Here is a 12,791-nt window from a genome sequence, read left to right as displayed (position 1 = left end):
CTCTGGCTGGGGAGCTCACCTACTACATCACACCATGCAGGGCAGGTGGACACCTCAGCAAAAGTTACTCCACATCAACCACTTGGAGTTACTAGCCATATCCCTAGCCTTAAAAGCATTTAAAAAATAAATATCAGGCAAGACTGTCTTAGTCCGCACCAACAACATGGCAGCCATGTATTATATCCAAAAACAAGGCGGGACACACTCTGCAGCTCTCTCAGCTTGCACAGAGCATATGGTGGTGGGCTATACCTCCAGAACATTTTTCTCCTAGCCCAACATGTCCCAGGAGTCCAAAACACAATAGCCGATCTCTTGAGCCGTCAAACAGAACAAATCCATGAGTGGGAACTTCATCCACAAGTTCTTCAACCGTTTTTTCAGATTTGGGGGCAACCACAGATAGACCTCTTTGCCACCCAAGAAAACGCCAAATGCCCAAACTTCGCCGCCAGGTATCCTCACCCATTGTCCAATGGCAATGCGATATGGATGAACTGGTCAGGCAGATTTGCATATGCTTTTCCGCCTCTCCCACTCATTCCGCTAGTGGTGCGCAAACTAAAGCAACACTCATTAACGCTCATCCTAGTTGCTCCAACTTGGGCCAGACAGCCATGGTATACCACACTGCTGGAACTCTCAGTAGTTCCTCACCAAAAACTACACCTCTCTCCACGCCTCTTAACCAAGAACCATGGAGAGATCCAACACCCAGCTCAGCTCAACCTAGCGATCTGGCTCCTGAAATCCTAGAATTTGGTTACCTTGACCTTCCTCCTGACTGTATGAACGTCATCCGTGAAGCTAGACAGCCTACCACTAGAGCATGCTATGCAGCCAAGTGGAAGAGATTCGTAGTATACTGCTATAACGACACTAATCCCCTAGATGTTTCAATCCAACACATCAAAGGCTACTTGCTACACCTCTAAAGATGCAACCTAGCCTATACCTCTATCAGATTGCATCTTGCTGCCATAGCAGCATATCTACAAAATAGACAGCATATCTCACTTTTCAGAGTACCTGCCATAAAGGCCTTTATGGAGGGACTCAAGAGAATAATTCCCCCCAGAGTACCACCTTCCCCTGTGTGGAATTTAAACCTCGTTCTCACAAGACTAATGGAGCCTCCATATGAACCTCAACATAAATGTGATCTACAATTCTTAACATGGAAAACTGTTTTCCTCGTAGCCATTACTTCTCTACGAAGAGTTAGTGAACTACAAGCACTAACCATTCAAGAACCCTTTCTCCAGATGCATCTTAATCAAGTTGTTCTCCAAACGAATCCTAAATTCCTCCCTAAAGTAATTTCTCCCTTCCATCTCCATCTGTAGAGCTGCCTGTATTCTTCTCGCAGCCACAAACAGTCGCAGAAAGAGCTCTTCACACCTTAGATGTCAAAAGAGCACTACTATACTACATAGAGGACAAAACCCTTTCGTAAGACCAAGCAACTATTCGTGTCTTTCTCACCACCACACAAAGGCAACCCCATATCAAAATCTGGGATAGCTAGGTGGATTGTCAAATGCATACAGATTAGTTACCCCAAAGCTAAACGTACATTATCTATTCTTCCTAAAGCCCACTCTACACGAAAGATAGGGGCTTCAATGGCATTTTTAGGAAACATTCCATTAGATATCTGCAGAGCAGCTACATGGTCTACACGGCACACATTCACAAAACACTATTGTGTTGATGTGCAAACTAAACAGGCTAATGTGGGCCAGGCTGTACTCAAAACACTATTCCAAACTACTGCAACAGATACTGGTGGTCGCCGCTAGGAGTGGATACTGCTTTACAATCTATGCAGTGTGTAATCTGCAGCTCGTATGCTACTTACCAGTATGCATCTGTTATTTGCATATAGAGCTGCAGATCTACACACGCCCACCCGCCTCCCCGGCTACCTTTATCTGTTCCAGAATTATCTTGCTTAGATACACCGCACATGGGTATCTTTCCTGTTTCTTACTAAGCTCCATTTCCCTGCTGGCGAAAAACAATCTGAGGATTGAGCCGATGCCCATGCTCACTATGATCCAAAGGAGGAGTCGCATACCTCGTGACTTCCAAAGACTTTCCAAGACACAAACCAGTGCAAACATCCGGGCCCAACATCAGATGGCGATCTATGCACAGTGTGTAGATCTGCAGCTCTACATGCCAAGAACAGATGCATACTGGTAAGTGGCATATTCCTTCTAAAACCCAAGTCTGGTGCATTAAATGTGAACAGTAACCACACAGAATGTGAACATTACTGCTGCAATGCATGACCTGACCAATGAAAAGAATACGACATTCCCAACATGGTTAGCAAGTTCCTAGCATCCTAACACCCTATCCCTACTTCGAAGTGCTATGCTAAAATTTCACAGAAGCTATCGGCAAGCCTAGGAATCGATTTTCTTAAGATGTGTTGTACAGCATACATTTTTTCGATCGGAAATAGATCTTTACCTATGCTCTATCCCTTGTCTGGGCACGATGAGCAGTACTGGGCTAAAACCTACTTCTCTGCGCTGTTCTTGGAGCCCCTGAGATACCCTGGGCTGGTGCTGTTTTGCTGCAAACTGATGTGACCTCAGTGGTTTTAGGCTAGAGAAGCCTCTTCAAACTATGGCCATGTACAGGGCTTTTTATAACACTTTATCATCAATTTTTATCTAATGTTTAGAAGTTCGGCGACTTTGAAGTCCCAACAAGACAAACTAAGTATGGTGAAAATGCATCCTCTGGATTCACATTTTGCCATTTTAGCTTCCTCTGTAAGTGTCAGTATTAGCAGGGCAGCAGCTATAACAAAAACTACTAAAATGTCAGCCTAGATAGGAGGTGGACATAACACTTTTGCGCATGTCTAAACGTTACACTTTTTAGTACAAAAAGATGAGACTACTGACGAGTGTTCTCTTATGGGAGTTGAGTCGGGAGGGGTCATAAGTGCGGCCAGCATGCCGTTCATCAAGGAGGATGGCGCTTATGCAGACTGGAACGACAGTCACTTCCCTCCCAGGGCACCCTCAGTTGCAGTGGATCTACCCATGTCATCATTGTGTTTACTTCCTATACAGTGAAGACTATTTATGAGCAAGGATTCTCTTCCAGGGGATCCTCATCAATAGTCATAAGCACTGAATATTCCCGCCCATGTGCGGGGACCCCGGAAATAATAAAATCATATATGTAAAAAACATACATATACAGCTCTGTATATGTATAAACATATATTATTTTTTCCCAAGCAAATGCAGCCCCTAGAAAAGAAGGCTAGGCTATGTATAAATACACATCCAATAATACATATAGGTATAATAAAACACCTAAATCCCTTTTTTTTTTTTTTTTTTTTTTTTAATGAGGTAAACACTCATGAGAAAGCAAAAAAAGAGAAAACTGTGTGAAACACAGATCTACAACACATTGCTAGCCTGCAGGCTGCATTGCAACACAATACCATAGAGACTGAAAAGCCCTGTATAGGTAAAAACTGGCACCGTGCCTTTAAGGCAGCCCTGGCTTCCATATCCCATGATGCCTCAGGGGTGACAGTTAGGTCAGTTGTTCTTTCCGGCTCCTTCAGTCAGGACCCTGGAATTCAGCTCTCTTCTTTTTTGACTCTTTAGTCAAGAATTATTACAACTTAAGATTTTTTGGACTTCTTCTTATAACATCTGAGAGGAAGTTGGTATCCTGTATTTTTCTGACTAATTTTGTTGCTGTTTTGTCAGAAAAATGCCTTCTTTATTTGTTCCATGTCCATCTTGTGGAAAAAAGAAGGCTGCTTCAGACACACATGAGGTGTGTATTATCTGTCTGCCGGACTCTCACTCTCCAGCAACATGCCATCATTGTGAAGACCTTTCCAAAAGGACTTTAAAGGAGAGGGAGAGGATTAGACTGTACGGCTTAGCAGAACGGTCGACGTCGAAGCAGTTGGTCCCTGTTTGCTCCCCATCGACGTCGGGCTCGGCGTCGAAGACTCCAGCGGCGGGATCGTCGCTGAGAGGTGAGGAGTCAAGGGGAAGTCATGCTGCAAAGAGAAAGTCATCGTCGACTTTAGATTCAGCGTCGAAGCGGATGCGTTCGACGTCGACGGCGTCTAAAAGATCGGCGTCGAGGACTCGGCGCCACAGTTCAACGTCGATAAAGCATCTGTCGACGTCAAGAGAGGATCGATCGGCGTCTGCACAGAGATATCGTTCGTCGTCGAAGGAAAGACATCGTTCGACGTCGAGGTCGGCGAGACATCAGTCGACGTCGCAAGAAGTATGTAGGCGATCTACACCACAGTCAACGTCGAGACCAAGATCGCCATCAAGATCGCCGTCGAGGAAACATCGTTCGTCGGCGAAGAGGCTTTCGACGTCGTCGGAGCATTCGACGTCGAGGCAGAAGTCTCCGTCAAGAACGACGTCGAGGCAGGCGCCTCCGTCAAGGCCGACGTCGAGGCAGATGCCTCCGTCGGAGTCGACGTCGAGGCAGGTGCCTCCGTCCTCACAGGTCTCCAAAGCTTTGGAGAGGTACATGAAGCCTCCGTCGAAGATGATCTCGACGTCGAGACAAGAAGCTCTGAGCCTCGAGGATTTGAGTCCAAGATCTCCGGTGATAGGCCTATCACCGTCGAGGCAGCCCTCTGCTGAGGGTACGCAGGAGGTGTCACATGTTCGCCTCACGATTCGACCAGTCTCAAGGCGAAAATCTCCTCATAGACTGATATATACAACTCCTGAGTCACCGCGTCCTATAGCTATCTCGCCTTCAGGATCAGAGGGCTCAGGTTCAAGATCCGAATCACCAGAGCTTGTGCATCAATCTCCAGTACCTGCAAGAGAGGAAAGTTCGCAGGAGGAGGACAATGCGGTACCCCAAAGTCCCGTAAGGGAGATGCCTCAGGACTCTGCTATGCCCGACACAATAAGGGCATCGCTATCAAGATTAAGGGGCATGGAATTCCCAGCGAGACCGATCAGACCAAGTTCTCGGGGAAGAGAATCTCGAGGTCACTCTCGAACACCAAGAAGGCGATCCAGGTCTTCCTCCCGCAGAAGAGAGTAGACCAGATCAGAGAAAAGGCGCCGTAGAACCCCTTCTACCTCCCCTTCTTCCAGATCATCCAAAAGGGATTATTCACCGACACTCTCGGAGACGCAACCCTCTCGGGTATCTCCGGTAGATGATATTTCTACGTTTCAGGAAGTGTTGTGTAGAGGAGCTACAAAATTAAATATCCCTATGCCGGTTCAGGAGACCACTTCGTCCATAATCTTTGAAACTCTTCATGAACGCTCAGTGTCACGCCCGTTATTGCCATTAGTCCCTGGTTTGTTGCAACCAGTAATGGATATTTTTCTCACACCAGCAACCACCAAAACGGCGCCGGTGAGGATTCTAAAAAAGTACCGTCCAGCTCCGGAGGATCCTCTATTCCTAAAATCAGATCCTCCCCCGGACTCTCATCACCGCCGCTGCCAGGAAGACACATGCAGTAGCTGGGTCTTCAACGGTGCCACCAGATAAGGACAGTAAGACACAAGACTCCTGGGGGAGAAAAGTTTGCGGCTCAGCATCCTCAAGCTTAAAGGTGGCCAGTGCCTCAGCGCTTCTGGGGCGCTATGATAGATCATTATGGGACTCTCTTCAGAGGTTCATTGACAAAGTTCCATCAGAGGACAGACGGGACTTTGAAGAAATTTTGCATGAGGGAAGTCTGGTTTCTAACCAGATCATAAGTGCAGCGGCGGACGGGGCAACACTGGCAGCGCATGAATATGCACACGGAGTCACAGCCAGAAGATCATCTTGGCTTAGATTGACGGCCTTGAAACCGGAAGCGCAGGCAAGAATATTAAATCTGCCTTTCTCCGGTAGTTCTCTTTTTGGGTCCCATGCAGATGAAGAAATGGCCCGTATGAAGGCAGAGCTGGAGACCATGAAAGCCGTCGGGCTTGAAAAGAGAAAAGAGTTTCGACGCCGCAAGGGAAATGACAGGCACAATTACCAACAGAGGGTTCAAACCCCTCATTGGCAAAAGAACCAGGACCAGCAAGGACAAAAGAAACAGCAATACCAGTCCCGCAAGCCATCCAGGGGACGGGGTAACAACAGGCAGTCTAATGCTGGAAACAAAGCTCCGGGGAAGCAATGAGAAGCCGCTTCCTCCGATGCTGTCCACCGCTCCGGTGGGAGTATGTGTTGCACATCATCTTCCAGAGTGGCAGTCCATCACAAAGGACAAGTGGGTCCTGCATATACTGCGTCATGGGTACTCGCTTCGTTTCAGAAGTCACCCCCCATCGATTCCTCCTGTCAATTCATCCCAGCATCTGAAGCAGCTCAGAGAAGAGGTAGCGACGCTTCTACTCAAATCTGCAATAGAAAAGGTACCCAAAAACCAAAGAGGAAAGGGAGTTTACTCCAGATACTTTCTCATTCAAAAGAGGAGTGTGAAGGCAGAGTTCAGACCCATTTTAGACCTACGGATACTGAACAAACACATAAGAAAGGAGAAATTTCGCATGCTGGCGCTCCACCAAATATATCCTCTTCTCCGGATGGGCGATTGGATGTGTTCGCTGGACCTTCAGGACGCATATTTCCATATTCCCATCCTACGGAATCATCGAACATTTCTCAGGTTTGTGGTAGGCAACTCTCACTATCAGTTCAAAGTCCTCCCATTTGGCCTAAAGTCAGCTCCTCGAGTATTCACAAAATGCGTGGCAGTAGTAGCGGCTGCTCTGAGGCGCGCAGGAGTCTTCGTCTATCCCTACCTAGACGACTGGCTAATAAAGGGCTCATCGCCTCAGAATGTGCGATCACAGCTGTTGCTATGCCTGAACTTATGTCGCAAGTTGGGTCTCAGAGTGAATGCCAAAAAGTCCAATTTTTCACCAACACAGAGGATCCACTACCTGGGTGCAACTATAGACTCCGTAGTAGGAAAAGTGTTTCCTTCGGAGGAAAGACAGTCATCCATTATTCTAAAAGGCAGATAGATTATAACCAGCAATCTGTCGTCGGCGAGGCAAATCTCTTCTCTGCTAGGGGCCATGGCATCCTGCTCTTCCTAGTGCCCAATGCCAGGCTAAGGATGCGTCCTCTCCAGCAAGATCTCGAGGACAAATGGGATCAAAGGAACTCCCTGTGGGAAGAAAAGGTTTGCCTCTCCTCTGCAGCCAAACAGTCAGTCAAGTGGTGGCTGAAGCCAAGGAATCTACAAGTGGGGATCCCCTTCCATCAAGAGCCCCCAACTCAGACCTTAATCACCGACGCATCCCTTCAGGGATGGGGTGCGCATTTTGGGACTCTACCAACTCAGGGACAGTGGTCCAGCAGCGAGCAGTTGTACCACATCAACATGCTGGAGCTCAGGGCAGTCCACCTAGCCCTCAAAGCGTTCCTGCCTGCGATCACGAAGAGTACCATTCTAGTGCAGACGGACAATACCACCACAATGTACTACCTGAACAAGCAGGGGGGTACTCGATCCAGAACGCTCTCGCTGGAAGCTCAGTCCCTGTGGCACTGGATCCTAGCAAGGAACATCTCATTGAAAGCGGTGCACCTACCAGGAGAACTCAACGTGCAAGCGGACTTACTCAGTCGGCATTTTCAAGAACCAGAGGACTGGGTACTAAACGACGAGGTGTTAGAAGACCTCTTCGGGGAATGGGGGCGTCCGCAAGTGGACCTCTTCGCGGACGAGCAAAACACAAAATGCCGAGGCTTCGCCTCAAGATACCATCGACCAGGATCCCTAGGGAATGCCCTTTTGATCAATTGGTAAATGACATTTGTGTACGCTTTTCCGCCTCTCCCACTAATCCCCAAGGTGGTGACCAAGTTGCAGAATTCATCTGCCAAGATGATCCTCATAGCACTGGACTGGCCGAGGCAGTGGTGGTACACGGATCTCCTACACATGTCGATCCGCCCCCACAAGCGGCTGCCGTGCAGGCCGGACTTGTTGTCCAAGATGCGGGGGAAGATTTACCATCCCAGCCTTCCCTCGCTGAGCTTAACAGCATGGCTCCTGAAGTCCTCCAGTATGGCCATCTGAACCTCCCTCAAGAGTGTATGTCCATACTGAAGGAAGCCAGGAGGCCTTCGACAAGACACTCCTACTTCTGTAAGTGGATAAGGTTTTATATATGGTGTGCTCAGCATCATTATGATCCCACTAAATGCCAGGAGGATGTAATTTTGCCCTATCTTCTACATTTAGCGAGGGCAGGGTTGAAATTTTCATCCATAAAGGTTCACCTAGCAGCCATAACAGCATACAGGCGTTCGCCTTCACAGCAGTCATTTTTTAAAGTGCAGGTAGTGAAGGATTTCTTGCAAGGACTCAAAGTCTATCCCCCTGTTAGACCTCCCTCTCCTTCCTGGGAGCTAAACTTGGTTCTGTCAAAGCTCATGGGTTCTCCTTTTGAGCCTATTCATAAGGCTACCCTACAGCACCTCACATGGAAGACAGCATTTTTAATAGCCATCACTTCAGCACGGAGGGTCAGTGAGATACAGGCCCTCTGTTCTAAAGAGCCCTACACTATTTTTCATCTGAATAGGGTGGTGATGAGAACTCCTCCTTCGTTCCTACCTAAGGTGGTATCGTAGTTTCATGTAAACCAAGCCATCTCCTTACCAACCTTTTTTCCCAACCCCTCCTCTCCGGCAGAGAGGGCGTTGCATTCTCTAGATGTCAAAAGGGTCCTAAAATTCTATCTAGATAGGACTAAGAATGTCAGGAAATCTGATTAATTGTTTGTGAACTATGGGGTTGTCCGTATGGGCTTTGCGGCTTCCAAACGTTCCATTGCTAGGTGGATTGTTTCAAGTATTACATTGGCCTACCAACTGGCTCAGAAACCATTGGGGGCGCGCCCTAGAGCGCATTCGACAAGAGGAAAAGCTGCTACCGCGGCTTTTCTCAATAATGTCCCACTCTCCGAGATCTGCAAGGCAGCCACTTGGAGATCTGTTCACACCTTTACCAGGCACTATTGTCTGGATTCGGACACCAGAGCAGACACTCAAGTAGGACAAGCCTCCTTGAGGAATCTGTTCCATACATAATCATTTTCATGATTTTCCTATTCCATGTGTGGTACAATCCTTTTTTCATTTGCCTGCAGGTGGAAGGTGAGCTTGCTACTCTATTCAGTGCTTATGACTATTGATGAGGATCCCCTGGAAGAGAAGGGTAAGTTACTTACCTGTAATCCTAGTTCTCTTCCAGGGGTATCCTCATCAAAGTCATAAGCAACCCACCCACCTACCTCCCCAGGCAAATGAGAAGAAGTGTATTATTCATTATGGAAAGGATATATCTTTGTGTTTAGGACTACGGTCCCGCAAAGAACAACTGACCTAACTGTCACCCCTGAGGCATGATGGGATATGGAAGCCAGGGCTGCCTTAAAGGCACTGTGCCAGTTTTTACCTATACAGGGCTTTTCAGTCTCTATGGTATTGTGTTGCAATACAGCCTGCAGGCTAGCAATGTGTTGCAGATCTGTGTTTCACAGTTTTCTCTTTTTTTGCTTTCTCATGAGTGTTTACCTCATTTAAAAAAAAAAAAAGGGATTTAGGTGTTTTATTATACCTATATGTATTATTGGATGTGTATTTATACATTGCCTAGCCTTCTTTTCTAGGGGCTGCATTTGCTTGGGAAAAAATTATATATGTTTATACATATACAGAGCTGTATATATGTATGTTTTTTACATATATGATTTTATTATTTCCGGGGTCCCCGCACATGGGCGGGAATATTCAGTGCTTATGACTTTGATGAGGATACCCCTGGAAGAGAACTAGGATTACAGGTAAGTAACTTACCCTTGCTGTGGCTCTAGATTGATGTGTTTAACCAGAGTGAAAGGATCGGGTGTGCCCATGACAAGACTTGATTGGACATCGGCCCCTCTCCATCTGATGCATTTTACTTGAACCATTTCAGCAACCGGTAGGTGGTTTAGGTCTCCTTATTGCATAATTAAATACCTTATTTAGTTTGACGTTATATAACATGTCAGTGCAGACATGTATGCTGTTTGACTGCTTGTGGTAGTGCATACTAAGCTTGCCATTGTAGGAGTTATAGGAGTCAGAACACAACAGCAACATGAGCCTTTGTGGGAACAACTAGAACCAAATGCTGTCTTGTTTTCATCTTTTAGGTTTTAAAACGACCAGAATATTTTGGGAAGTTTGGCAAGATACACAAAGTTGTGATTAACAACAGTACGTCTTATGCAGGTTCACAGGTAAGGAAGGCTCTACAGTCGCAGGGCTTGATAAACATAAATGTTTTAGATTTGGTGTTTGAGTTATGGTTTGCATGACTGCTGTGAGTTACTGATTGCGGTCCTAACTATACCAGCCTAATGTCGGTGTTTTTCTATTTTAATTTGCAACCATAATTCCACTTGAACTGTTTTTTTGCCTAGTCAATTTCTAATGTCTTTTAAAACTGCGCCATAATGTCCCTAACTTTTGCTTTTTAAATTAGTTTTGATGATATGCAACAATTCCCTGCATCCAACCAGCCATGGGCAAGCTAGCTCCTGCTGCACATGCCCTGCACAATTTGAATTGTGTCTGTGCCATAGTTCCTAAATAATTAAACAGAATAGCAAATGGTCAAAATCTCTTGCCGGTGTTGCTGTAGATACACTTGCTCTGCATATTTCCACCGTCTAGTGTTGGGTCCGGATGTGCACAAGTTGTTTTTCTTCGAAGAAGTCTTTCAAGTCACAAGACCAAGTGACAACTCCTCCTCTTGGTGAAAATAGTCATGGGCATCGACTTGATTGTTAGATTGTTTTCTTTCCACTGTCAGGTTTGGATGTGTTTTATGGTCCTCTGTTCGAGGCAGTCTCCGTTTCCTTTCGGTTTGCTGTTCATTTCCACCCTCATTGGTATTGTTTCGGTCACGTTTTCCATCCTTGTGTCTTGAAAATCATAACTTTCACCCGCCCATTCAATGTGCTTCCATCGCAGCCTTCGGTCCTCCGCATTCTGGCCTACTCTTCATTTCAGCCAGCTTCGACCGAGAATGCGCTGCTAACGGAACAAACTCCATTTCACTTCTTCCCCAGCCACGCTGATAAGTACTCGAGAACCGACCTTTACAACTGATCTGTCTCTGGTCAATCGGTAAGCAAGCTGTGAGGAGCCCCTAGATTTACCATTGCCTGTAAAAAGGACATTGCAACCTGCCCTTTGCATCCTCCTTTTCCTCTTTCACCACTGCATCCGCCACCTTCACCACATAATTCAAAGGGTGAACCAGAAAACTTAGCACTACAAGGGTCTCCACAGTCTTCTACTGATGATCAGGGGGAGGGGAGGATTTATATCCAGTGCCCGCAGAAGATTGGGATAATTATGATGTTGATCCACCGGGTGATACTGAGACAGATCTCTTCCCGGCCAGACCATCACCCCCGATGATATTTCAGCTTTCCAAGATCTTTTCCAATCACTAGGGCTGCAGCCTATCACCTGGTTCCCCTACATAAAAACCCTATCGAGCATAATTTCCTTTTTGAAACTTTGTCGAATAAGTATAGAGCATGCCAATACCTGTCTGTGCTTAAAGGTATGCTTGCACTAGGAGATGATGGACGGAGTGCTGAAACTTTTCAGACACTCGATAAAGAGCATTTATTTGGTCCCTAGGTGAACTAAGCATTAGAAAAATTGAAAGGACACCAAAGTAGCTAAATCAATGGGGGTGCTACAAACCCCGGCTTTGCATGGCTCCTTTATGCATCCTTTCTACAAGCAGGGTACCTATGCACCACCTGATGCCTATACTACCTCCTATAGGCAACAAAAACCTCCCCCCTCGAGAGTATACTATAGGGGCAAGTATACAGCGAATAATTCAAAAGGAAGAGTTAGGGATGCCTCAATACGCTCTGCCTGCTCTACCTCCAAGCAGTGACTCTTTGCTTATTCCCCCCCGAACATTTAACAACTGTCAGGGGATGACTCCAACATTTCTCCCCCACCTGGAAAACCATAACGTCAGATCAACAGGTGTTAGACATTATCCAACATGGTTATTGTCTGGAGCTCATAACCACACCTCCAAACATTCCATCTCGCAGACCGTCTTTTCCATAAAACATCAAAACCTGCTCAAACAGAAAGTAAAGGCTTTTACTCAAAGATGCTATGAAGCCTGTCCTTCAACATCAAGGTACCAGAGTTTTTGCAGCGTGAATCTTTCTGGATTCACTATGCTGTGCATTATTCCGCGATCTTGTGGTTGGGTCCGGATTCGTAGTCTTTTCTTTGTTTTTTTTTTTTGTAGCCCAGGTGGGCGTCGACGTCCACCATTTGGTGCACCTCCCGTGACGTCGTCGTGCTTCCTGCGGAAGTCCCACCTTTGGGGCGCCATCTTCAGATTCTTTTTTCCGCCGTTGGGTCTGGATTGTCATCGGGAAGCTCCAGAAATTCACTCGGAGGAAGAAGGAAGAAAAGCGAGTTTCATCGATAGAATCAAGAGAAGACATCAGGAATAGAACAGATTTCATCAGGAGCGCGAAGAAAGAGGACCAGCGAAGCTTTTTTCTTCGACAGCCTTGGAGAATGCACGCTCAGAGACCCTGAGCGAAATGGACAAGACGCCATTCAAGTTCTGCCCAAACTGCCACCACAAGTTCGCGCAGAAAGACCAGCATCCGGTTTGCAACCTCTGCCTACCGGTGGATCACCGGAGTATCGACTGCAACGCCTGCTCAGCCTTC

At 46.6% G+C, this 12,791-nt stretch overlaps 1 protein-coding gene across 6 annotated transcripts in view; it reads left to right on the top strand.

Moving 5' to 3' along the window:
* Positions 1-12,791, top strand: part of CNOT4 (CCR4-NOT transcription complex subunit 4) — a 753,420-nt gene that overhangs the window by 165,678 nt on the left and 574,951 nt on the right. For all 6 annotated transcript variants that reach the window (XM_085651989.1, XM_085651993.1, XM_085651992.1 and 3 more), the window contains exon 4: positions 10,212-10,298. In XM_085651989.1, coding sequence (XP_085508115.1) covers positions 10,212-10,298 — 87 coding nt within the window. The remainder of the gene's footprint in view (positions 1-10,211; positions 10,299-12,791) is intronic.

Source organism: Triturus cristatus, chromosome 4_1 (genome assembly GCF_964204655.1).
Source record: "Triturus cristatus chromosome 4_1, aTriCri1.1, whole genome shotgun sequence".
NCBI lineage: Eukaryota > Metazoa > Chordata > Amphibia > Caudata > Salamandridae > Triturus > Triturus cristatus.
Note: the sequence above shows the minus strand (reverse complement) of the source record. Positions and strands in the feature narration are given on the sequence as shown.